This window comes from Panthera pardus, unplaced genomic scaffold (genome assembly GCF_024362965.1).
Source record: "Panthera pardus isolate Hobbes unplaced genomic scaffold, ASM2436296v1 HiC_scaffold_27, whole genome shotgun sequence".
NCBI classification, from domain to species: domain Eukaryota; kingdom Metazoa; phylum Chordata; class Mammalia; order Carnivora; family Felidae; genus Panthera; species Panthera pardus.
The window spans coordinates 20,958,212-20,984,022 of record NW_026526843.1 but is presented as its reverse complement, the minus strand read 5'-3'; the positions used below and the strand labels follow the sequence as shown (position 1 = coordinate 20,984,022).

Genomic DNA, 25,811 nt, shown 5'->3' with positions numbered 1-25,811 from the left:
CAAAATAGTTAAATATACACATGAAGAGAAAATGGTTCAATGTTAAGATACAGATAAATAGAGAAAAAAGGTGAAATAATCAGTGTATACCTGCAAGACAGATTCTATCACAAGAACATAATAGCACTACCGTCTATAGAGTACCTGCAATGTGCCAGAAACAGCACCATAAACTTTACAAGACTGAGTAATAAATCCTTATAATACATCCTTAATGGGAATGTGATTATTTCAATTTTATTAACTTAACCAAAGTCATTTTGCCAGTAAGTGGTAGAAGCCGAATTCAAACCAACATCAAGCTGATTCTACCATCAGCTCAGTCTCTGATTAGCTGTTGTGAGCCTAGACAAGTTCCTTAACTTTTCTGAGACTATTTATTCATCCATTCATCAAAAAATTATGATATATGCATATGAAAAGCATTTTAAAATTAGGATAATGATACCTATTTCCAAAGCTGCTGAGAAAATTTGTGGTAGTACTTGTGTAGACCTTAATAACTGTAGATGTTAGTGAACAGCAGATATTATTAGAGATCTATGGGAGGTAAAGAAAAGGAAAGAGTAAAAGACAACTTCTGGTTGCTGGTTTGGGCCACTTAAATTTGTCTAAGAGAGGTTCTTAAGAGTTTAAACTGTCTGTGAGACATTTAGTCAGAACGACTCAGAAGGCAGTGGGATATGTAGGAACTCAGCAAGAAATATGGAGAGAGAAACTTGGGAGTTATAAGTAGATGGGTAGTTACTAAAACCACAGGAGTGGATCCCCAGAGAGAGCACATATGAAAAAGAAAGTCAAAGACAAAGCCCTACAAAACATGAAACTTTCAGGGACAGACTGAGAAAGAAAAGCCCATAAAGGAGCCTGATAGGAATGGCCAAAAAGGTAAGAGAAAATCCACTCTGTATCCCAGAAACCAAGTAGGAAATGGTTTCATGCAGGAGTGGTTAGCAGTGCTAAGCAGTACAAAAAAGACAAAATACTGAGCAAAAGGTATACCCTGAATTCAGCAACTGGAAAATGACTGAAGACCTTGCAAGGTAAGTTTCAGTTGTGTGGAATGGATAGAAGCCAGTGGTCAGCAGATTCAAGAGTAAACAGGAGATCAGGTAGTAGACACGGAGAATATAAACTAATTTTTCAAGAAGCTGAGATATCAAGGGAAGAAACCAGAATCACAGCTAGAGACACAATGTTGAGAGTACTATTTTGTATATTTGTGAGGGTGGGTGGGTATGGGTATGAGTTTGGATTTTAAAATATTTCAGCATGTTTACATGTTAGAAAAAAGAGCCAATATAAAGTAAGAGCCAGAAAATTCAGTCAATAACAATGATAAATAATGGGGAAAGGTCCATAAGGAAACAGGAAGAGATGAATGAGATCCAAGGTTCATGCTAAAAGACTTAGCCACTGACCAGAGAAAACACCTCTTCCACTCAGAAAGAAGGTAAACAGAGGCAGATATCCTTGGAAGATGGATATCCTTGAAGGAGTTCCTACCTAATAACTTCTATTTTCTCTGCTGAGAAAGGAGAAGGGCAGGGAGTATCCGTGATAGAAGTCTTGGAGAGATTGGGGAAGGTCTGAAATAGTTGTTATAGGAAACTGGAAAGAATGCTATAGGCAGCCATGTTGAAGGATTGCTGACATCATCAAATCCCAGCTTATGTTACAGAACATGAAATCTGGAGTTGTTCCAACGTATACAGTTGTATAACCTTCTTTATCAGTGTTGAGAAGCCCCCAGTATAGAGCAAGTCACTCTTCTAGTAAATGGTAGAAGCAGAATTCAAACCCAGAAGACAGAGACAGTTATAGTATTCTAGTTTAGGGTTTCCAGGGCAGAAATGACAGATGGACAAGAGAGAAAAAGAGTTTGGGAGTATTGGCAAAAGGGTGATTCAAGAGATAGAAAATGGGCTCAGTTCACTGATACAGAAAAAAGTAACCATAGGGGCGCCTGGTTGGCTCAGTCAGTGGAGCATGCAACTCTTGATCTTGAGGTTGTGAGTTCGAGCCCCATGCTGGATACAGAGATTACTTAAAAATAAAAACTTTTTAAAAATTTTTTTAATTTTTTTAATTAATTTACTTACTTTTAAGAGACAGACAGCACAAGCAGGGGAGGGTCAGAGAGTAGGAGACACAGAATCTCAAGCAGACTCCACACCATCAGCACAGAGCCCGATGCAGAGCTCGAATCCACGAACCGCGAGATCATGACCTAAACCGAAGTCGAACACTTAACTGAGCCACCCAGGTGCCTCACTTTTTTCTTTTTTTAAATAAAGGTTTTGGGGTGCCTGGGTGGCTCAGTCGGTTAAGCATCTGACTTGGGCTCAGGTCATGATCTCGCAGTTCGTGGGTTCAGGCCCCACACTGGGCTCTTTGCTGTCAGCTCAGAGCCCATTTCAGATCCTCTGTCCCCCTCTCTCTGCACCTCCCTCACTTCAAAATAAACATTTTAAAAAACTTTTAAGAAAAAAGTAACAACAGAAAAGAGGTAATGGATGGGGAGAAAAACAGGGGTCCAAGGACTAGAGGTCTCTGTATGATAACAAAGTACAGGAGTAACAGGAATGAAGAAGTTAAAAGGACATAAGAAGTTGTTATCAAAGAATGGAAAATTGTCTTTTCTTAAGTTTATTTATTTTAGAGAGACAACAAGAGCAAGCAAAGGAGGGGCAGAGAGAGAGGGAGAGAGTTCTGCCAGTGCAGAGCCTGATGAGGGCTCAAACGCACGAATCGTGAGATCATGACCTGAGCTGAAATCAAGACTCAGACGCTTAACAGACTGAGCTACCCAGGTGCCCCAGAAAACTGGTTTTTAACAAATGTGAGGGAGTCACCTGGCGATGAATAGATGACAGAGAAGAGAATGGGTAGAGGTTGGACCTGAAACATAACTTAAGCTTTAAAGGAAGAGTTCTATACATGATGGTGGAAAAGCAGTGGCTTAGAAGTGGCATGGGTTGGGGGGGCATCTGGGTGGCTCAGTCTGTTAGGCATCTGACTTCAGCTTAGGTCATGATCTCACAGCTTGTGAGTTTGAGCTCTGTGCTGGGCTCTGTGCTGACAGCTCAGAGCTTGGAGCCTGCTTTGGATTCTGTATTTCCCTCACTCTCTGCCCCTCCCCCACTTGTGCTCTTTGTCTCTCTCAAAAAATGAACAAACATTAAAAATTTTTTTAATTAAAAAAAAAGCAGGGGGCGCCTGAGTGGATCAGTCGGTTAAGCATCCAACTTTGACTCAGGTCATGATCTCACGGTCTGTGAGTTCGAGCCCCGCGTCGGGCTCTGTGCTGACAGCCCAGAGCCTGGAACCTGCTTCGAATTCTGTCTCCCTCTCTCTCTACCCCTCCCACACTCATGCTCTTTCAAAAATGAATAAATGTTAAAATTTTTTTTTTAATTTTAACAAGAAGTGGCATTGGGGAACTAGAAAAATACTGATGCCATCTTGAGACAGGCTGAGAATATAGTGGAGTTCATTTCCCAAAGAGGCTGTCAGAAAGGTTGGGAGAAGCAGTGAGACTGAGCCAAGAGGTAAACCCAAAAGTTCAAACAGATTCTACGGCCGTTTGTTTTCTGGCTGGGTTATATACATTTAATTACTAAATTTTCTTGTCTATTACTTACTGCGTGAAGTCTTTCCACAAGTTTTTGATCACCAAGACAGTTTTTAGTGTCAAACCAAGAATCAAAGTCCTGTGGAGGGGTGGAAATTCTGCAGTAAGCACACAGGTGTTTGTTTGTTTGTTTGTTTTAATAAACTCAATATTCTATAAATTCTTATACAGTGATACAGCAGTAATTCATTTTAAAAGCACTTTCAAAAATATATTAACCATGATGGTCAATATTATTTACTTATGAAAATAGTTAAAATACTGGAGGAGTTAAGAAAATTTGAACTCCATGATACAGGAACTCCGCCAGCAGGGTTTCCTTATAAGACTTTTATGAGGCTTCCCCACACCATAGTAGTATTATATCCAGTTAAAGAGTTAGAGTAGGAGTGAGAATATAAAATTGAAGGCACATAATAATAATAAAACTTTTACACAAACAATAAAAATGAACAAAAGCAAGATAAGGTATACAAACCAATGGATAGCTGAACTTGGTACTTTTTATTATCAATTAATAGCAGTAATGAGGAAAGCTCCAAAAGTCCTTAAATCGTTCAATTCGGTTTGCTGCACTAGCATAACCTTGTGTTAATGATAAAAACAATGTAAATCATACATTTACAAAATATGTTGTTTTTCGAATCACACATTATGAGCTCTTCAGTACTCCCAAATATTAACGACTACAATAATCAAAGATCATTTTAAAGACTCCACCTGCCAACCTAGTATGTAGAAAGCCCTTTCAAAGAAAATTTTGAGCTTGCTGTTATAAAGTCAGCCTATCTCATATCTTAAGTTGTGGTAACAAGGAGATATAGGCAAAGTTTAAAAGGCAGAATAATCTCAAAGAAAAGAAAATCATTTCTCTAAATATCCCCATTTGAAAAATTTGTGCTTAAGAGCTTTTTTTCTGATAACACCAAAACACACAGATAAACAGTTACAAATGAAAAAAGAACTATAAATTTTAATCTATATTCTATGATTGGAAAAGAGATCTGTGAACATAAGAAGACTGTACTTAAAACATAGGACTTAAACTTACATCTGCAGAATTAAAGACATCCGGCAATAAAAAGTTGAGTAATGCCCAGAGTTCATGCAGGTTATTCTGCAAAGGTGTTCCAGTTAGGAGCAAGCGGTTAGTTGACTTGAACTCACGAACAATCTCTGAAAGCTAGAAAAAAATAATAGTTCTGTTAACATTATTTCATTTGTAAGAATGCTCAACATCCGGAGTTCTTTATCCAACCAATGCATTTTTTTAATAAAACTTGAAAATTATCTTTCTATAGAAAAATATCCTAGTTCAGGTGACACTGCCACAGTGAGTCACAACTGAACAAAATATTCTAGGCATTTCTATACTTATAAGAACGGAAATCATAGTCCTACCTGACACCCCTCCCTCACTTTAAAAAACTTATTTGGTCTATTTTGGGTCCACAGAAACAGTCAGAACTCCATGGAATCCAGGCTAGTCACTTAACACAATAACATCTTTCTCCCTGCCAATCATGTTCATCCACATACCTAGCCAAGTTCTAACTTGGCCTGGTGACAATTTTTCTTTTAAGTAGGCTTCACACCCAGTGCAGAACCCAATGCAGGGCTTGAACTCACAACCCTGAGATCAAGACCTGAGCTGAGATCAAGAGTCAGATGCTCAACCAACTGAGCCACCCAGGTCCCTCAAAGGCCTGGTGACAATTTCTAAGCACCAGAGTTGAGCCCATTTTCCCTGATATCTTAACTTTCTAAATATAAGACTATAAAAATTAAAGCACAAAGCATAAAAGAACAGTAATCTTATCAATAAAAATGCATATTTTTATAATGCTCTTAAACAATTATTCTCTAACATGCATCCTTTTATAAGGTACTAGTCTCAATTTGAAGTTAGTATGATCTGCCTGGTGGTTTTGCTCCAGTTCTGTTCCTGTTTCTCCCAAAGTAGCCCAGTAATCATAATAATCAATGCTTTTCGTACTGTTGATGGAGTTGAATAACAAGAAATAGTGGTATTTTTCAAAATTTACACCATGCTCTAACTCACACAAATCAGGTAATTCCAGGAAATTATTTTTTCTAATCCTTATGAATACACACAAGGTAGAAGGCTCCTCAATAAAAATCAATGCAAATGCCTCTGGTACACCAAATATTACCAAAATATTAAAATACTGTAGCATAACAGAGTTAAACTGCAACAGGTATAGAAAATGAACACCTTATTTTCTTTACATTAAAAACTGTGTTCAATTTTCATTTGTCTCATATTCAATAATTTAAACTTCAAATTATTTTTAAAATGGATTTTCATTCAGATTCTGTGAATAAAATCACAATCTTCCATCACATTTTTTCTTTTGAATACACAGAAGTAATAAACGGACATGGTTAGTTAAAAGAAAAGTTTAACAATGATATTGAAAACTGGCTTACCTTAGATTTTTCATTCTTTATTCTGTGAGCCTCATCAATGACTAGGTATCGCCAATGAAACTTTTTAAATACAGATTTTTCTTTAATTACCATCTCATAAGAAGTAACACAAACATCCCATTCTCCTGGCATCATTTCATCACGAATAAAAGCAGCCTAATGCAAAATAAAGTTCTTTATATTAGAATACACTGACATGATGATCACAGAATTAAAGCATCAAGAAAATACTAATAATTCTAAGAGCCCTCAGAATCATTTGGTCTCATCCATCTTAAAGATAGGAAAACCATTTGGTGTCATCCATTTTAAAGACAGGAAAACCAAATCCCAAAGACACATTATCTGGGTGGCATACTAATATCAACAAAAGAGAAGCAAAGCCTTCCCTTAACCGAGTACAACATATTCAATGAACTGGAGAAGTTCTTATCACCAGATGATAGATATTAGGCTCTCTTCATACAACAAATGGTCCAAAAAGACAGGAGCAAAGTAAACTGCTTTCTGAAAAGCATGTTCTTACTAAGGTCAAAGCACTACCAACTATTACCAACACAGTTTCAACAAATGAAAAGAACTCAATATACATGAATGATTTCCACCTTTTGATCTCTTTTATGTTCCTTCCATTTCTAACAGGAATGAGTCATATATTTTGTTAAGGGGTCATGAAAGTCCATTAATGCTTTTGTGAATTCCCTGATATTGTTGTAAGACTACAAATATAATCTTATAAAGAGAACTTGCTCTATCTAGTACAGAGGGCTATTTAAGACAGTGAGACTATTTAAAACTATTTTTAAATCTTCTAAATCTTCATAGGCAGTGGCCAACATAGTAGCCAAGTTGACTGAGAGCATTTTTAACTTGTATGAACTGAATTTCAGATGTTATGTATGGGTCAAAATAAAACCATGTAAGTTAACAGGGAGCGGCCAAATCTATATTGAGAAGGTTCTGATTAGTACTGTAAATATGAAATTACAGTGCATAAACAAAATTAACTGTTCACTGCAAACTCATTATTTCATAAACTCACAGTTATGCACCAAACACACTGTGGACTCATTCAACAAATATTTACCGAGTGCCCTGATATCTAAAAGGATTGTCTGGACTGAAGTAGAGGACAGAAAAAAGGCCTTTGTAGAGATCCCAGTTGCACTCTGGGAAGTGGTCATATTTAAAAGGTTAATTAAGACATTACAGAATTGGAGGCAAAATAAAGAGAACCAGGATGCCAGACTCCATTTGGTCTTGCAAACACCTTATCTTTGTTTGATTTTTTTGAAACACTCAATTTTGAAACTCCTACAGTTTCATGGAACAAACATATATTTATAATTTATATTAGCTCTGCCTTGAAATTTGTGTAACAGAACACTGAACATCACATAATCCAAAAGCTCTTTTATAGGTGACAAAATGAACGCCCTTCAATTGTCACTCAATGTCACACACGGTCAATAGCAAAGCCAGAACTAAAACCAGATCTCCTGTTTCCAGGTCCAAGATCTTTGATGTCTCTGGAGTGGAAAAGGAAGGAAAAACCATGTTTGGTGGGGCGCCTGGCTGGCTCTGTTGGTAGAATATGCAACTCTTGATCTTAGGCTCATGAGTTCAAGCCCCACATTGGGCATGAAGCCTACTTAAAAAATAGAAAACAACTAAAAAACCATTTTTGGGATTCACACCTCTATATACTGCAGGACTACATTAGCGTCAAACTGGGTCAGGAGTATTACTAAGAATTTCCCAACTCAATCAAATACCTGTGGTAACCTACATCAAATTTTTTATTAGTAAAACACTGACCTCATAAAATGTTTACAGAAGGCCAGGAAATTATAAAAACACATTGTATCTATCCCATGTGGTACCAAGATTCAAATTTGTCTATAAATAATTATCTGGGTGGTGCCTAGGTGGCTCAGTCAGTTAAGCATCTGACTTCGACTCAGGTCATGATCTCACGGCTCGTGGGTTCGAGCCCCGCGTCGGGCTCTGTGCTAACAGCTCAGAGCCTGGAGCCTGCTCCAGATTCTGTATCTCCCTCTCTCTCTGCCCTTCCCCAACTTGTGCTCTGTCTCTCTCTGACTCAAAAATAGATGTTAAAAAAAATTTTTTAATAATTATCTGGACTTTCTCTATACATTCTAACACCAATCTGTAAGTGCTGAATATAGTACATTATTTATGTAATTAATAATTACCATTCCACAAACTCTTTACCCATGGCCCACAGTAAAATAATATTTTAGGTTGCAATCCTTTTTGAAAAATGTTTTTAAGTTTATTTATTTTGAGAGAGAGAGCAAGTGGGATAGGGATAGAGAGGGGGGAGAGAGAGAATCCCAAGTAGGCCCCTTGGCGTCAGTGCAGAGCCTGATGCAGGGCTCGAACTCACAAACTGGGAGATCATGACCTGAGCCAAAATCAAGAATCAGATGACTAACCGAGTGAGCTACCCAGGCACCCAGGTTGCAATCCTTAAAAAATGAGCAATACATATCCCTACCATGTGCGAAACACTCTATTTTCTATTCTATTCTATCTCATTTTTTTTTTATTGTTGTCCACACCAACACGAATTTGCAATATTAATGACTGGCAATACGAAAAGCACTGACTTTGAAGACTGGTTTTCAAGATTAAAAAAGTTTTGAAGCCACTAGTAAAATCTCAGCCACTCATGGGGTAGAGATAGGGCAGTCACAAATTAAATACAAGCATTCTTCCTTTAAAACTCCCAGAGAGAGAAAAAAAAAGAAAAACTCCCTGAAATATTTCATGAAATCCTTGAATTCCATATAATATAAGGGAAAACCACTGACACAGTTTTATTGAGACATATGAAAACACAAGTGCACATATTTCTTTTTCTTTATGATCTTAGAGAAATACTTTCAACCAAAAATCAATACTTCAGAAATACAAAGGTTTTAAGGAATGATATTACATTAAGTAACAGCAGTGATCAGAAAAGGGTTCTAAGTAACTAATTTGCCACTGGGAAATATTAAGCATAAGGAAGAATCAAGCCTGTAATTCTAAATTTATGAGCTCAGTATTTCAATACTTAAATTATTTATAAGCTGAATTTAAATAAATTTAAGTATTTTTTCTGCAAGCAAAATGATAAGAATAAAATTACATAATTCATTATGCTACCATTCTTTTGAGGATAGCTTTTGATAACCTATCTAAGTACGAAAAATAGAATAAATCTTTTCTCTAAACTATGTCCTCTGGAGGCGAAATAAAGGCAAAGTTTAATAATATGCTTTCTAAGCTGATTATTCATTTTTATATTTTTGCATAATTTATTTCTTTTAGATTAATTCTACAGTCCTAAAATCATTGTAGCCTACTAAATTGACAAATGGCTAATTTAAGCAAGAGCCCAGCGTTTCCAATATCTAAGAATGTATGCAGGTATGTATTTTTCTATTCAAAGAGCAAAACTGAAAGCTGTGCCTTTGCTTAAATACAAAACACAGGCTCTCTGTATGAATAGAAAAGGCCCCATTCATGTGTGCATCTATGCACACGTGTGTGCATGTATACCAAATCAAAGTTAAAAAATTAAAAATTTAAACATAAAAAACTAAGTCATACAAATGTATATATTTTTGGTGTCAAAATAATACAACTGATGAGTCACTGATAAGATATACTGTCAATGATGATTTCTTTTAATAAAAAGTGATTTAAAATGCAACTCAAGGGGTGCCCGGGTGGCTCAGTCGGTTGAGCTCAGTCGGTCCGACTTCGGCTCAGGTCATGATCTCACGGTCCATGAGTTTGAGCCCCGCGTCGGGCTCTGGGCTGACAGCTCAGAGCCTGGAGCCTGCTTCAGATTCTGTGTCTCCCTCTCTCTCTGCCCCTCCCCGACTCATGCTCTGTCTCTCTCTGTCTCAGAAATAAACATTAAAAAAAATTTTTTTTTTAAATAAATAAAAAAAAAAATAAAATGCAACTCAAAAAAGCTGACGTTAACGTGCCAGTTAAAAGTAAATGCAGATAAGCATGATAAAAGTGATTGCGTGTTATTAATAGGTAACACATCTACTTCACAGGAGTGTTGGATTAATTAATATATTAAAGGCATTTACAACAGAGCTTAACATAGAGTAAGCACAATGTGTTATTTACTAGTAGCAGTCAACTTAAATGTCTTTTATGGTATTTGTATAAAACTTAACCCCAGAAATGATGTTATTCTTGATTGCCTCTTTAAATCAGTTTCTCACTTACTCTTGCATCCTTGTCTCCAACGAAACAAATAACACGGAGAGATGGGACCCATCGTTTAAATTCATTCATCCAGTTGTATAGAGTAGACTTTGGAACTAAAACCATGTGAGGTCCTGGAATGTTTCGGTAATGTTTCAGGTAACCAAGCAAAGCAATCGTTTGTAAAGTCTTACCAAGACCCTGCATTATCGTTACAAAGAAAAAAATCCATAAATGTTTATTTAATGAAACATTTTGTTAGTAATAACAAAGACATTTGCCAACTATCTCACATGGGGAAAAATTTTAAAGACCTTTGTTTTTTTTAAGTGAATAACCATACCAATTCGTACTTACTGTGTGCACAAAAAGAAACCAGGAACTTGCAGGCAGAAAGTTGCTTTGTTGCTCCTCTTAAAGGAGCAAGTAGCATACTTCATAATTTTTTCTAGTGGCAAAATTAGGGAATTTTGTGTGTATGTGTTTCACACTCAAATACCAGCCTGCTTCGATACCAGTCTTTCTTTCCCATTGTCCCCAACATTATTACAGCCAAGGCATGAAATATTCACACTATGCATCTCAAGGGGCTTGTAGCTCTGTACTTGCATCTCACACCCTTGAAGACCTATGGAACCATAAAAGAACAAAACATGAAAGAACTCTGCAGCCAGAAAAGGCCTTAGAGATCACCTAGTCCAGTAGACTTTTTAAAAAACAACATACTGAACAGGGGAGCCTGGGTGGTTCAGTTAGCTGAGCATCCAGCTCTTGATATCAGCTTAGGTAGTGATCTCATGATAAGGGGATCAAGACCGGCATCCAGGGGCGCCTGGGTGGCTCGGTCGGTTAAGTGTCTGACTTCGGCTCAGGTCATGATCTCGCGGTCTGTGAGTTCGAGCCCCGCGTCGGGCTCTGTGCTGACAGCTCAGAGCCTGGAGCCTGTTTCGGATTCTCTGTCTCCCTCCCTCTCTGCCCCTCCCCTGTTCACGCTCTGTCTCTCTCTGTCTCAAAAATAAATAAACGTTAAAAAAAAAAAATTAAAAAAAAAAAAAAAGACCGGCATCCAGCTCTGCGCAGAGCATGGAGCCTGCTTAGGATTCTCTCTCTCCCTTTCTCTCTCTGCCTCTCCCATGTGTATGCACTCTCTCTCGCTCTCTCAAAATAAATAAATAAGTAAACATTTAAGAATAAATAAGTAAAAATAAAAAACATACTGAACACCATGAACCCACCACCTAACCCATGAGAAAGGGAATGATGTCCTATGCTGTGTGGCCTTTTAAAACAGTTTCTGGCTTTATCTCTATGCAAGGTATATATTTTCTTTTATAAACCTAGGCTCAAAACTATTTTTATAGGGTTTATCCTAATATTTCACTTAATCAGATGCATCAAAACCTTAAAATACTCAAAATTCCTTAATCAAGTAATTCCATTTTTAGGAATCCTATGGAAATAATTTGAAAGGTACAGAAAAAGTAAATTACAAGGGTTCTCACAACAGCATTATTATGTACCATATACACATGTATCAACCAATATATACTATATACAACAGTCCAAATGACCAGCAATAAGGGAGGATATTAACAGAATTATGGTAACTCTCCAGGATTATTATACAGTAATTAACAATTATTTTTACAAATATTTGAATTATGCAGAAAATATGTATGAATGTGAAGAAATCAGAATACCAAATTATATGTACAATATGATCTCAACTATGTAAAATAAATACATCCAGAATTAAAATGCTAAAATAAAAGATGCCAAAATGTCAACTGTGGTTATTTCTGGGTAGCATAATTATAATTTACTTTCAATTTTTTTCTTGTTTTTTTTCCAAATTTTCTATACTCCTTAAAGTATCTTTCCCTTTTTTAATAAAAAATACCTGGTGTCAGCATAAATTCAATATGAAGGATCTTCAGATCCTTCATGTTTAAAGGCTGCAGTCAAGAAGAGCTTGGGACAAATAATCCTGGTCTTTCTGCTATCCCATTAACCAAGCTCCTCCCCTCCTGAGCTAATTGTAGTCTCCAACCCAGAATACTAAATATAAGGAGCTACAGACCCTTGATTTAAAATTTTTTTTTAATGTTTATTTATTTTTGAGACAGAGAGAGACAGAGCATGAATGGGGGAGGGTCAGAGAGAGAGGGAGACACAGAATCTGAAGCAGGCTCCAGGCTCTGAGCTGTCAGCACAGAGCCCGATGTGGGGCTTGAACTCACGGACCGTGAGATCATGACCTGAGCCGAAGTCAGACGCTTAACCGACTGAGCCACCCAGGCACCCCGACCCTTGATTTTAAAGGACCTCCTGCCACACACCTAACAGTTGCTTAGCATCTATGGGATCATTACTACACTACATGTTATAGAGCATAAACAGTCATGTGGCTCTTCTGGAGAAGAGTGATTGCAATAATGGCTCCAGAGTTTCATAAATAGGAATATCACTGGGTCATATAGATCTAGAACTCCCCCCAGTCCTCTCTTAAATCACATTTAATTTATTTTGTCTTAAAATACCAATCTAAGTCTTCATATACTCCCCCAATCTGCTGAATTAGCATCTTCAATGGACTAACTTTTTCTCTTTGGTCATTTTATTTATATGTCCATCACTCCTGAGCTTACTTCCCAGGCCCTACCTGGTATTCTGCTAGGTCAGAACTCAACATTGCTCTTTACTTTTTTTTTTTCCATCTATTCATTTTCTCACTGCTCACACATTGAGGCATTTACATTTATTCATTCATGCTTTCATCATTTATTGTCTGGTCTATTCATTCACTCATTTAGTGTTTGGTTTATATACCCCACCTCATTACCAAAAGGATTTCAGGTAGCCTACAAATAAAACATGTTTCAGGTGGCCTACAGTGAAAACATGGAATGTAAATTAATGGTAAAATAGATATAAAGAAGGGCCAGGGAAAGATTAGAAGGTATTGAATAGGAAAAGACACAAAAGACACAATGGGCCAACCATTACATTACACAGGTGCTCCATTTTGGCATTCATTTTGGCTCTGAGCTTCCTGGAAGCCAAAGTATAAATAAAAACAAAAGTACAAGGAGGTTTTTTTAAACCATTTGAGGAAATCACACTAAGAATTATGTAGCCTGTGAAAGTGTAAACAATCCTAGACTTTACAAACGCCTTTTACATTATAACTAAATAAAGCAATTAGCCTCCAGACCTCAGGGGTGCAATATAGCTCAGGCACTTCAAATTTACAAAAAAAAAAAAATTGATAACTGAGATCCTATTTTTAGCTATCATCTCCTTACCATTTCATCTGCCAAGATACCATTGACTCCATTTTCATACAAAGAGATCAACCAGTTCAGCCCTCGAATCTGATAATCTCTCAATGGTCCTCCTTTCACATCTAAAAAAGAAATCAAGATGCCTCATACTTTTATTAATATAATCAAGTAAATTTTTTCTAAAATCAAATTGGGAAAAAAAAAAAACACCAACATGATGAGGTACTTACATGAAGGTGACACCTCAAATCTAACACACACATTAGATGTTTTCCGACTCTCTGAGAGTAGCTCTTCATCTTCTTCTTGTTCCGTGCGCCTGTGGCGGTAGCTGAAATGAAAAGAAATACCTTTATGTTCAACACAAATGTTAAAGTGTCAATGAAGTCAGTATACATCACTAGTATCTTCACGAAAAGAAAATGAGTTACTTAAGGTCTTGCTTAGAAGTTGGTAGAACCGGCCTACATTTTTACTGATTTCTAGTGAGAAAAACTTGTTGCCTCCAAAACTTATTTACACTGACAATAACCTTATTTTTTGAACATAGAATTATACTGAATAAGTGAAGAGGGAATGAGAGTATAAGGAGGGAGAAGGGGGGACAGGATGAAGAGAGGGAAAGAGGGAAGAAAGTAGAGAGAGATGCCAACATACTCTCCAGCAGAAATTAAGCTCTGCTTGTCATCTTTCTTTATTCGAGGACGTCCCAATTTCATGTTCAGAGGAGATGTTGGAGATTTCTGTGCTGACGGTTGAATGAAATGTGCAAAAAGTTCTGTTTGCTTTAATAAAAATTCAAATCTCTTTGCTCGGTCTGCTTTCTAATGAACAAAAGAAAAAGTAATGATTTTCTTTTTTATTTGCTCGCAGTTATTTAACAAACACTTACATTGCCCTTACTTTGTACTATGTTCTAAGCACTTTAAACATACTAACTCATTTAATTCTCTTAATAAACCTATGAGGTAGGCACTAATATTATGTCCATTTTACAGATGACAAAACTAAAGTACCGAGAGGGTAACTAACTTGCTCAAGTTCCCACAGCTAATAAGCACCCAAATTTGAAAAATGGCATTTTCAGATACTCTGAATAGAAGCCAAGTGATCTAACAGAAGTAAATGCCCCAATAAGAAGTATCCTGTTGGGGCACCTGAGTGGATCGCTCTGTTAAGTGGTTGTGCATCCAACTTCTCAGGTCATGATCTCATGGCTCTGTGAGTTCAAGCCCCTCATTGGGCTCTGTGCTGATAGCTCAGAGCCTGGAGCCTGCTTCGGATTCTGTGTCTCTGTCTCTCTCTGCCCCTCCCCAATGCACAAGCGTGCACACACATGCTGTCTCTCTCTCTCAAAAATAAGCAAACATTAAAAAAAAAGAAGTACCCTGCTTAAAGAGTCAGGGTCAGAAAGCAAATCCTCTTTCCAAACCATAATGATTTTCTTTTCCTAGTTAACAAAATAAAGCATCATAATATGTAATATATCCTAAATGCAGAAATATGAATTATTGGCTTTGATATACATATACCATAAACTGATCTCTTAAGAATTTATAAGATTTGAGGGAAAAATACCCATACACATATAAATAAAAGAGTTAACATATATTAACTATTAAAAATTTATATGTGGGGCACCTGGGTGGCTTAGTTGGTTAAGTGTCCGACTTCGGCTCAGGTCATGATCTCCCTGTCCCGTGAGTTCGAGCCCCGCGTCGGGCTCTGTGCTGAAAGCTCAGAGCCTGGAGCCTGCTTCGGATTCTGGGTCTCCCTCTCTCTCTGCCTCTCCCTGCTCACACTCTGTGTGTGTGTGTGTGTGTGTGTGTGTGTGTGTGTGTGTGTCTCAAAAATAAACATTAAAAAAATTTAATTGATATATTCTATAATTTCTCAATAAATTGTAAAAGGTCATGTAACTTGTACCATATTAATGAAATAAAACTTCACTAAAAAATCTTAGAAGATCAAAAGATGTATACATTATTCTAAATGAAGAAAAAATGAAAATGATTTTTTATTTCCCAGTCACTTTCTGACCACAGGGTAGGGAATATTTGATTGCTAATGAAGGATGCATAATTAATAATACCAGAAACTTACAAGAGTTCATTAACATAAACACAAGAATTAGACATTCAGACCAGAAGCTGGAAGGAGGCCAAAACTTTTCCATTTTATGTTATCCTCACTGGAATGTTGTTTTTAGAGTTGTTAAAACATTAACTGTCTATGTTAGATGTGACCTTAAACATTAAGGCATGGAGTATGCCAAAATCACTATGAACAACCAAAAAAATACTTCATTTCTACTTATTTTTATAATATTACTGCAAAAGCAACCCCTCAACAAAAAAATTCAGTTCCAACTACTTGTTAAATTTCTCTTTTGAGTTAACCAAATTCACTGGTTTTGAAAGATCCCAGGGCATAAAAGATTAGTTAAAATGAAAGCTAAGATATGGATTTTAGTAAATAAAAACTAAATAATTTGAAATACACAGCAAAGCAGTAGGTGGCATAATTAAGATTATACTGTTTAAATACGTAACATTTTCATGTACTGGGAAAATGTCCTCTCCTCCAGAGAAAGTGTTACTGTATTACATGTCTCATAATATGTAACATTCATTCAAATATCCAAAGCAAGAACAGAGGGAGAAAAAAATATCAGTCCAGCTCTGTGACCTGATTTCTTTAAGCCATACTGATATTCCCACTGATATTTTCACTTAGTGGATACAATATTTCTAGCATAAAGCATCTTATTATGAGATAAAGAGTGCTGAACAACAGTGAAGAGATGTGGTTTCTGTTCCCAACTATTTCATATAGTTTTTCTGCTCCTTATTTTCTCATCTGAAAACAAGATTCATTTATTCAACAAAAATCTACTATAATGGATTTATTATTAAATTACTTTCCAATTCTAAAATCTATGATCCTGTATTCATTATATATGAACATGTATCGTTTTAATCTTTCACATCTCCTCAATAAAAATCAAGTACAGTGAAACTAATGTTAATATTGGGTGCCAACTACAGTTCAATGACAAAAAATCAACTACATTATTCATGATCAACCCAGGAATATATTTACCATTTTCTCTTCATATTCTGGGTCCATTTCCTTTTCAGATTTAGAAGCTTTAGCAGCAAGTTTGAGTTGAAATGAAGAAACATTTTTCTAGAATTTCAAAAAAAAAATAAGCCATCAAATTGCAAAGCAAGATCTTAAAAATGGTCGACATTGTCATTTGAAGAAAGTAAAAAGTAATTAAATACTAAATAAATAAATCAACATGGGCCACACATAGACCAATGATGAGAGCATGTCATGAAGTAGGGCTTATGATTAATCCAGTTCTGTGCACCTGGGGTCCAATAAAAAATCTGTATTATAAAAGCTAGAGAAAGAACATTAATTAAAATAAACACCAAAAGGTGAAACATTGAGCCATTTCATCTATTTTTTAATTTCAAACAAGAAAGTACAGAACCATTGAATAGATTTAAAATCTAGAATATGGTAATATTATCATCCACAAACCAAGGAATTCAAGGAAAGTAAATATTAATTCTCAGAAACACATCTTTATGTAATAGAAACGAGCCAAAATTTCAGAAGGAGACTATGGTTTCTGTTCCTGAAAAGACACTTTTTCATTGTTTTCATATTCTAATAAGAACATTTAAACTTTTTAATGTAATACATGTTAATTTCTATTTAAATAATAACACAATACAGTTTTAAACTTTTGATTTATGTTAATTTTTCCCAACTGGAAAGAAAACTATTTTAAACCCTGTTACATAAATATTTTGTAGCAGTTTCTCAAGGTTATCAACTATTAACATCTGATATTTAAAAAGTTGTGATTTAGTGAAAACTAACATAAGTCAGCTTCTTCAAAATATTGAAATTATCTGGGGGTTATTTCATGCACGCTATCCTTTGTAAAGATAAGCTTGTACTTGCAAATATAATTATGTATATAGAATATACCTCCTTCCCTATAAGAAATAGAGAAATAATAAAAACACAAATCTACCATTTAGTATCAGAGCTGAGAGTATTTCAGTTTTAACACAGATTTTGCCCAAGTCACAAATCAGTTTGTGAAAACTACAGAAATTACGTCCATTTTATCATGGCTTTTGTCAATCAGTTCCTGAAAACTTAGATCATAAATCAAAACCAGAATGTGATGTTAAACATAAAAAAAACATAGCTCCAATAGTTAATGAATATGTCTTCTAACATTTACTGAAATTCCTAGTTTAAGACAATTCAAACTAAGATTATGGAATTTGACCCTGGTCAGTGTTCTACTTTGAAGCACTGATCAGATATTGTTCAGTTATTCTTAACCCAAATAACAGCCATGTTGATTTAAGCATCGCATACATATATATCGTCTATGTGAGATGTTTTTGAATGTAATCCTGGATGGACAAGAATAGAAAACTGCTAAAATCCCCTCAATCCCACTCTTTCAAACTGTCCCATGTACTATAAATCTGATTTTATTTTCAAAGCAACAAGTAATGGAATACTGGGTAACAAAATTCACACCTTTATCATTCCTTGAAAAGCTATATGAAGTCTAGTTTTCAAGTTTCAAAACAGTGAAAATTACTTCACATCATATACACAAGTATATATCTAATAGTGTGGGACAAAGACTTCGCTTATAGAAAAATTAAGGCTTTAATTAGAAAAAAAAAACTTTACTCAATACACTTGCCTACCTTGTGGTAGAATACCATAAAATTTAATTATACGCTAATTAAAATTCCTAATCTTAAGCAGTGCTATTAAAAGCTGTGGGTAATTACTTAATTGGCACTATCTTCCACAACAAATTTTAAAATACCTACCTTCTAAACCTTCTCCTTTGCATATGTTTTCAAAAATACACTTCTTGTACAAGAAAACATAAAAGGATATTTTAATGAATTTCCTATGGATTTCATCATCTGGTAGTTTAGATGCCATGAGAATGTGGACAAGGTCATCAAGATGCCCTTAGAGACCATGACCTTTTTCTTGATGTTTTCATTACCAAAAATACCAACTCCAACTTCCAGCGTTAGGTTATCCACTGTCACTTAAACCAAGTTAAGCTCAAGAACCAGAACGCAAACAAAAATACGTTTCTGTAGCTAAATGTCACAAGTCAATCAACCAAATCTCATCTACTTTATGCATCACAAAAATGCTCTTACTCAGAGCCTATTTTCTTTTACTTGATATACAATTCTAGCAAGTTTGATCATCTGACTTGCCATACTACAGAGAATAAAAGCAACAGCAAATGACACAGAAAAGATCACTTAGAAGAAAGCACAATGTCAACAGCAAGAAGGGATGGCAGAAGCCCAGGACTAAAAGAGGAGTTCCACTGCAGTAACATCCCTTTTCCTTACTATTCAGGCATAATTATTTCCCTCTCCCTGCTGCATCACTTGTATTTTTATATTTTGTATTTTTACAGTTGTTTTAAATGATTGTATGGTTTTGTTACATCTATGTCATTTTATCATATGTTCTTTCTGATGAAAGTAGATGAAGTTTTTAAAAAATGATAGCTAACACCTGACAATTGAGGGAGGAGAGTGAAAAGTCATTTAGGAAATCAACACAATACTGGGGGCACTGGCTAACTCAGTCGGTAGAGCGTGCGACTCTTAATCTCAGGGTTGTAAATTCAAGCCCTGTGTTGGTCATGGAGCCTAGTTAAAAATTTTTTACAAAATCAACACAATACTGGAAATGTCCGGGAAGTGGTTATTTGAGGGGGAACAGCCTCCTACATCTCAAATGCCTATGTATCACTTCCAGAGTACAGTAACTGATGAACATGAAGGAAAGTTTAATCTACATTTTCAGTCCATCACTTAGGCAGTCAAGGTAGTGAGCAATCTATTTAGATGGAGTGGGGGGAGTGCCAAATTACTTTATTTAAAGGAATGAAATGATAAACATGAAAGAACTTAAGTAGATAGTTGGTACTCTTTAGATTTTTGAGAAAAAATTAAAAATGAAAGATGTGGTGACTAAAATAATCAACTTAAGGTATTCAGAAAGTTCCTGCCATGCAAGACCTCACTTCCCGATGCTGAGCAGACAAATGAGATAGTATTAGGACAACTTCTGATGAGGCTATAGAATTCATTAATATATGTATCAATTCAGTGTTTGTTACATAGGTGTTTTTTTATTGATTCCCAATCTTTCCACAACTCAAAAAATGTACACAATCTGGAAATTCAACAATCTTTACTGCCATACAAAAGAGTTTATCCCTGACATTTGCACAGTCTAGGGAATAAAAGGCACCTAGACTCATTGGTGAATTCCCCAGCATTTGATTTTATATTGATACTTCGTATCTGAACCATCTTTACAATACCATGTTACTGATTCAAGTACCACATAGATCTTAAAATGTGTATGTTTTGTACGGTTTTCACTTACCACTACAATTGTCTTTCTGTTAAGTCAACCTTGTAACAGTAAAATATATCACTTTAAACAAATGCTGGATTTAAAATTACTAATTCACGGCAAAAGGTGTAAATTGCCTTCAAAAGCTTTTCATTTGGTCGCATCGTACCATATAATAATTCAGACAAAGCCAGTTGAGATCTCTAAAGCATAATTTTAATTACCTACCGTTGTTTTAATTGCGAGATGTCTACTCGTAAACGGAAAAAAAAAATCTACCCATAAACGATGCATTCTACAATTTAATTATACATCAACAATCCTTATACCCCATCATATTTTTTATTCTGAACGTGTTTCATAGTTTCATTTGCATGTCTTGGTCCATATGAAATATGCCTTATGGAGATAATACATATTTTCTGGATTTGGCTTTAATAGGTGTCTGAGTGGTCCCTTTATGTATGTTAGCAGGAGCTCATCCTAGCGACGCTGGGTTAAAGAAAAAGAAAAAGAAAAAGAAAAAGAAAAAGAAAAAGAAAAACCCTGCATGTGTCCAGGAGCCAGCAGCGCCCACTAGCAGAGGGAGGCGGAAGCCTGGAAGGCTTGGGGCCGGATTGGGGGACCATTTGGGTGGCCCTGGAGTGAAACACTATACCGTCGGGGGCGGGGCAGGAGAGGGTGAGGGTGCACACGTTGGAAATTTTCCTAAGCCAGCGTCCACGGTTCCTCAGTTTGGGGTCTGGATTGCGGGGGAGCGGGTAGCACGCGGAGAGCTCATTTTCTCGGGGTGACACCCCCGCTTCAGCAGGCGGGGACCAAACGAACAAGGGATGATTTTTTTGCTGCCACCTAAAAGGCCGACATGGCCATTCAAAAAAAATAAAAGTCTCTCCTATCGTCCCTCCGCCTCCCAACCACCAGCACCTTGAAATTCAAATTAAAAAATTGTAAACCCCAGCAGAACCCCTTTCGCGCGGGTGTGGGATTGAAGGGCCCAGATTTCCCAGGCAGAGGCCGACGGGAAGGGGGGGGAGAGGGAGCGAGCGAGAGGAGAGGGAGAGGCGGAGGCTTTTTCCTGCACAACCCCATCCCCCACCCTGTTACCCCAGTTCCGGGAATGTGGATGGGGCCGGGGGCTGTCGAGGGGCGTCCAAGCCCCCCAAGCCCCGGGATAACGGGCACCCTCCGCCCCGCGCCGCGCCCGCGCCCAGCCCCGCCCCCGCCCTCCAGGCGGCATGGAGGAAAGGGGGAGGGGAGCGAATGCTAGACTGTTCGGCCGCCCCCCACTCCCAGCGCGCCCGCGGCCCCCATCCCCGGTGAGCTCCGCCGGTACCTGTCGGCGCCGGAAGGTCAGGGCTTGGGCCCCTCGGAGGGGCCCGGCTCAGGATTTGTTGACTATACACACACCCCCTTCCTATTTACCTCCTTCTTCTCGCCCTTCTCCGTGGCCACGGTGGCTTCGGTGGCCGCGGCGGCCGCTCCCTCCTCCTTAGAGGTGGATGGCCCCGGCTGCTCGTCCTCTATGACCACGATTGTGGCGGTCGCATCAGCAGCTGCCACGGTGGCTGCCACTGCAGCGGTGTCCGGCTCCATTGCGTTGGAGCGGGAACGAGGAAGGGGACGAGGGCTCCTGGGCGGCGGCAGTGGCTGCACTGGAAAGAGCTAGATGGAGCAGGGGTGGGGAATCACTCCGCTTCCAACCCCTTCGCTCAGCCCCCCCTTCTTTAAATAACCCTCAACCCTGCCCCACTTCCGTCCACCCACCCTACGTCATGGCCTCCCCCCGTCACCCTCCCCCCTTCCTCCACCCCCCCCCCCCTCAACGATCGCGAGACTCCCCCTCCCCACCAAGAGCCCGGGCCGGCCCGCACGACCAACTGTTGCCTGAGTGTGGGGCGCGGACTGGGGTTGAGGCGGGAACCCACAAGCCCGCGGCTCCCTAAAAATCTCCCTTCCCACACGCCCCCAACAGTCAGCCTGAGCTCCCCACGCATATGTGTGCAGAAGGAATCCTCTTTCCCTTAAATCTGCTCTTTGTACCTCGGGGCGCTCTCCCCTTCTTGCACAAAGAACTTTTACTCTGCCTGTAACTGCACTGTAAAAGGTCTCACTATTTGCAAAGCAGAGAACCCCTCTGGGGACTGCCCTTTCCCAGGTCCCAAAAGGGGTATTGGTGGTGCTATTCCCACCTTTGGAAATTCTGCAGAAGGAGAAGCATTCCTTGAATCTCTTGATTACAGCTGCAAACATTGTCTTACAAGGCAAAGCGTGACACTTGGGTTTTATGTATATTTGCTCTATTTGCAACTCTGATACTTCTCAGATGGCCAAAGTGCAGGAGACCTTCTGTTGCCATCACCGCTGAATTTTAAAACTCGTTGCGTGGGGGACAAGGTCAAGGGCCTCAGAGAACCTGGGGCAAATCATGGTAGAAACCCAATATTAGTAATTGGATTAAATTACCTTGAGTTTTTTGGTATGTGTTGTTTTTGTATCCCCATTATTAAGTAGTAATTAAACACCAATAATAGGCATAATCATGGATATAAAAGCATTTTGTAAAGGGTGGGACAGTAGGCAAATGTCGATTATTAAATATTATTGTTTCTATTTCTCCTCACCATTTATTTTGATCAATGATGGGAAGATTTACATCTTTCTAGATTTTGATCATTACAGACGAAAGATAGCAAAACAGGTGGAAAATAGTATACCAAACAACAATCACAAAATCTACAATTTCCAAAATGAAGCAAATACTTTTCAAAGTGTAAACAAATCATGATTAATTTCCCTCAACACACCTTCCTAAATTACCAACTAAAATTGAATGTGATTTCTATGAATAGCAGGAAAGCACACAATTGCCCCCCAAATATATCCCTTTTTCCTGGGAATAATAGCCTAAATTCCTCTCTGTTTTAAAGTTGTGACTGCTTCATATGCAAAATCCTTGTGACATTTTACCTACTATTGGTCATTTAAACCTTAGTGTAAAGAGGTGTGAGATACTGTCCAGAGACTGGTTTTGCACAGAGGCACACAGGTTTTTAGAGGCAAAGAGCAAGACAGTAGTGATTGAAGGAGTGTGTCGCTGAGACTGGTAGTGATAGCTTTGCTCTGATTTTACTTTCATTATTTTTATCATTTGCCCTTGTTTCTCATCCTGAAGTATACATGTGTAGTATCCAATGGGTGTGTGTGTGTGTGTGTGTGTGTGTGTGTGTGTGTGTGTGTGTGTGTGAGTGTGTATACATACATATATATATATAACATATATAACAATGGTTTGTATTTCTGGAACATCAACCTTAATCAAAAAGTGGGATGGAATTAAACCACTTAACTGATCATTTGAAACACTATTTTTTCTGTAAAATATGCAGATGTATTAAGGAATGAACTGCAGTTTGAACTGTCTCCACATAAAAGCTTGAGACTTCCAGTTAGATATCCTACCCCTTCACCACCACCTTTTCAGTCTCCTCAGTCATTAAGACTTGTTTCATAGGGAAGTCCAGGAAGCACTAAAAGACAAGGATGTATGTATCCACTTGACTTGAAAAGGATCCTTCTAGAAAGTGTGATGAAAGATTTCTTTTTCATGAAACTGAAGCTATGGAAGGATATAATTCCCCTTTCCTTGCCTGGGGATTCAAAGAAAAAGGGGTTAGTAAATATTTATTATGTATTGGTGTGTTCCTGCTTACAAAGATACTTTATTCCACTGTATTTCTCATTTCCAATGTATAGTATTTCAGTTACACCTTGGGCTAAATGCACTCTTAGAGGAAATCTGGGAAATTCACATCCGTTTGTAATACCTTTTCTTTCGAAACATGTGTTTCAAGTTCCAAAAAAAAATAAGTTAGAAATTCATTTGGGGGCCAGAACATATTTGTGTGTTGGTAATTTTCCATATGTGTATAATGTGATCCTTCCTTTTCAGGATGACATGGCTGAAAGTGCTACCAAGTAATGAGTTTGGCTGGAAAGGTCAATGCTTGGTCCATAGACCTTGCTTCAGGATTCATGTAAATATTGCCCTTTGGCTTGTGGCAACAGCTGCTATTTACAGAGCATGTGCTATCCTTATTTGCAAATCTGCCTAAAATTCATGATCTGTAGACTTTGCTCAACAAAAGTCATCTCATTTCTGAGCCTACCCAACACCTTGCTCTATCTGTTGCTGCTACTACCTTCTATTTTGTCTTTTCATTTGAAATGGTCTTTAATTGCTGTACTCCAGTGAGGTAGGAGAACAAACCAAACTTTTGTAGAGGATCTTGGGGTCATATTTGGGAGCCTCAAAACCAATCCTAGTCTACTAGACAATACACCCATTTTGGCAGATAGCAAGTATCATAGAAATTATCCAATAGTCATTTTTGTATAGCCAAACAGTATCTGCCAGAATGCATGTCCAGTAGTGGTATTAAATACTTTGATAAAGTTCATGAAGGCAAGGTCAAAGACTTGGTGTTCATTCTCTTATCCTGTATCTGATATTTATCATTGAAACCACAGTGTGACTTAAAACTACATTGTGATCCCACTAATCAACGTTCTTTAGAAGTTGGTACAAACGATTCCAGTCACAGTATCTTGCTTACCAACTATAGTAACCTCTCTGTTCTTAGCAGTAAGCTTTCTCACCATTCTCCTTGAAGACATTTATGATATGTCATTTTTGAAAATATGGTTATTTCCTCAGCACTCTGTATATTAAGGAAAAGGTCATCATAATGGCTAGTATACATCAACCATTTCTTGAGCACTCACTATTGTACTAGGTTCCTGACATATGATGTTGCTAATCCTCCTGGTAATGCTATGAAATAAATGTTATTATCCCTATTTTACAGATCGAAAATGGAGACTTAGGGTAATAACTCATCTAAGGTTTCACAGCTAGTGAGTGACAAAAGCCAGATTCAAATCCCAGGCCGTCTGGCTCCAAACTTCATCTTTCCACTTTACCTTTATTAAGTTCTCTGTTCTTCACAGGGCTTCCTCTTCGACAGTTGAAATCATATTGAGAAAATTACTGAAAAATACTTTTGCCATCTATCTCCAAAGTGTTCCCTCTGGATTTCTGAGGAGACATTATCACTCTTAAGGCTCTGGTAGTATGCACGGCCAGATAATTTCTTAGGCTGTACATAAAAGTTGCTGTAAGGTGGAGATTAGAGAATAATTTGGGATTCTTGAACAGCATGTACCCAACGTAATTTCTCAGAACAGTAATGGGACTCAGGACACAGTGCAGAGTGGGGGAAAAGCTAACTGAAACAACTTATATGTGCAAGAGGAAGTGTTTGGCAAAATGTTGTACAAAACATTCGTAAAGGGAATACTATGCAATCATTATGAATGGTTATGGAAGTATGTATCTGGTTGACATGGAAATATAACCCTAATAGGTTGTTTTTTCCATTTTTCAAGTTTTTCATTTTATTCATTTTATCATGTGTATATAAAATATTTGAGTCTCAACAGTCAAAATTATATTAAAATATATGTTCCTAGAATCTCTACTACAACACTGCCTTATCTTTTTTTCTGTTCCCATCAAGTAACCACTTGTATTCTTTTTCAGTTTTCTTTCCCATTTTTACACCAAAAAGCTAGCTGGCTATATGATATTCTCCACATATAGTAGAGATCACTCCATATTAGATTGGTAGTCTTTCTCAGACTTTTTATAACTCCACATTATAGAATCATGTGTCCCCCCCCCTCATTTC

At 37.6% G+C, this 25,811-nt stretch overlaps 1 protein-coding gene across 10 annotated transcripts in view; it reads right to left on the bottom strand.

The window, feature by feature from the left end:
• The window catches only part of SMARCA1 (SWI/SNF related, matrix associated, actin dependent regulator of chromatin, subfamily a, member 1), a 279,873-nt gene extending 258,073 nt beyond the window's left edge, over positions 1-21,800 (bottom strand). For 8 of the 10 annotated variants that reach the window (XM_053892041.1, XM_053892040.1, XM_019427037.2 and 5 more), the window contains exons 1-9: positions 21,487-21,799; positions 16,711-16,797; positions 14,266-14,432; positions 13,839-13,939; positions 13,630-13,730; positions 10,346-10,525; positions 6,086-6,241; positions 4,686-4,817; positions 3,645-3,713 (exon numbers count right to left, since the gene is read on the bottom strand). In XM_053892041.1, coding sequence (XP_053748016.1) covers positions 3,645-3,713; positions 4,686-4,817; positions 6,086-6,241; positions 10,346-10,525; positions 13,630-13,730; positions 13,839-13,939; positions 14,266-14,432; positions 16,711-16,797; positions 21,487-21,657 — 1,164 coding nt within the window. In that variant the 5' untranslated portion in view covers positions 21,658-21,799. Of the gene's footprint in view, positions 1-3,644; positions 3,714-4,685; positions 4,818-6,085; positions 6,242-10,345; positions 10,526-13,629; positions 13,731-13,838; positions 13,940-14,265; positions 14,433-16,710; positions 16,798-21,486 lie in introns of all 10 variants that reach the window. The other 2 variants (XR_008418391.1, XR_008418392.1) reach the window with 1 other exon arrangement.
• Between the last annotated feature and the right edge of the window lie 4,011 nt (positions 21,801-25,811).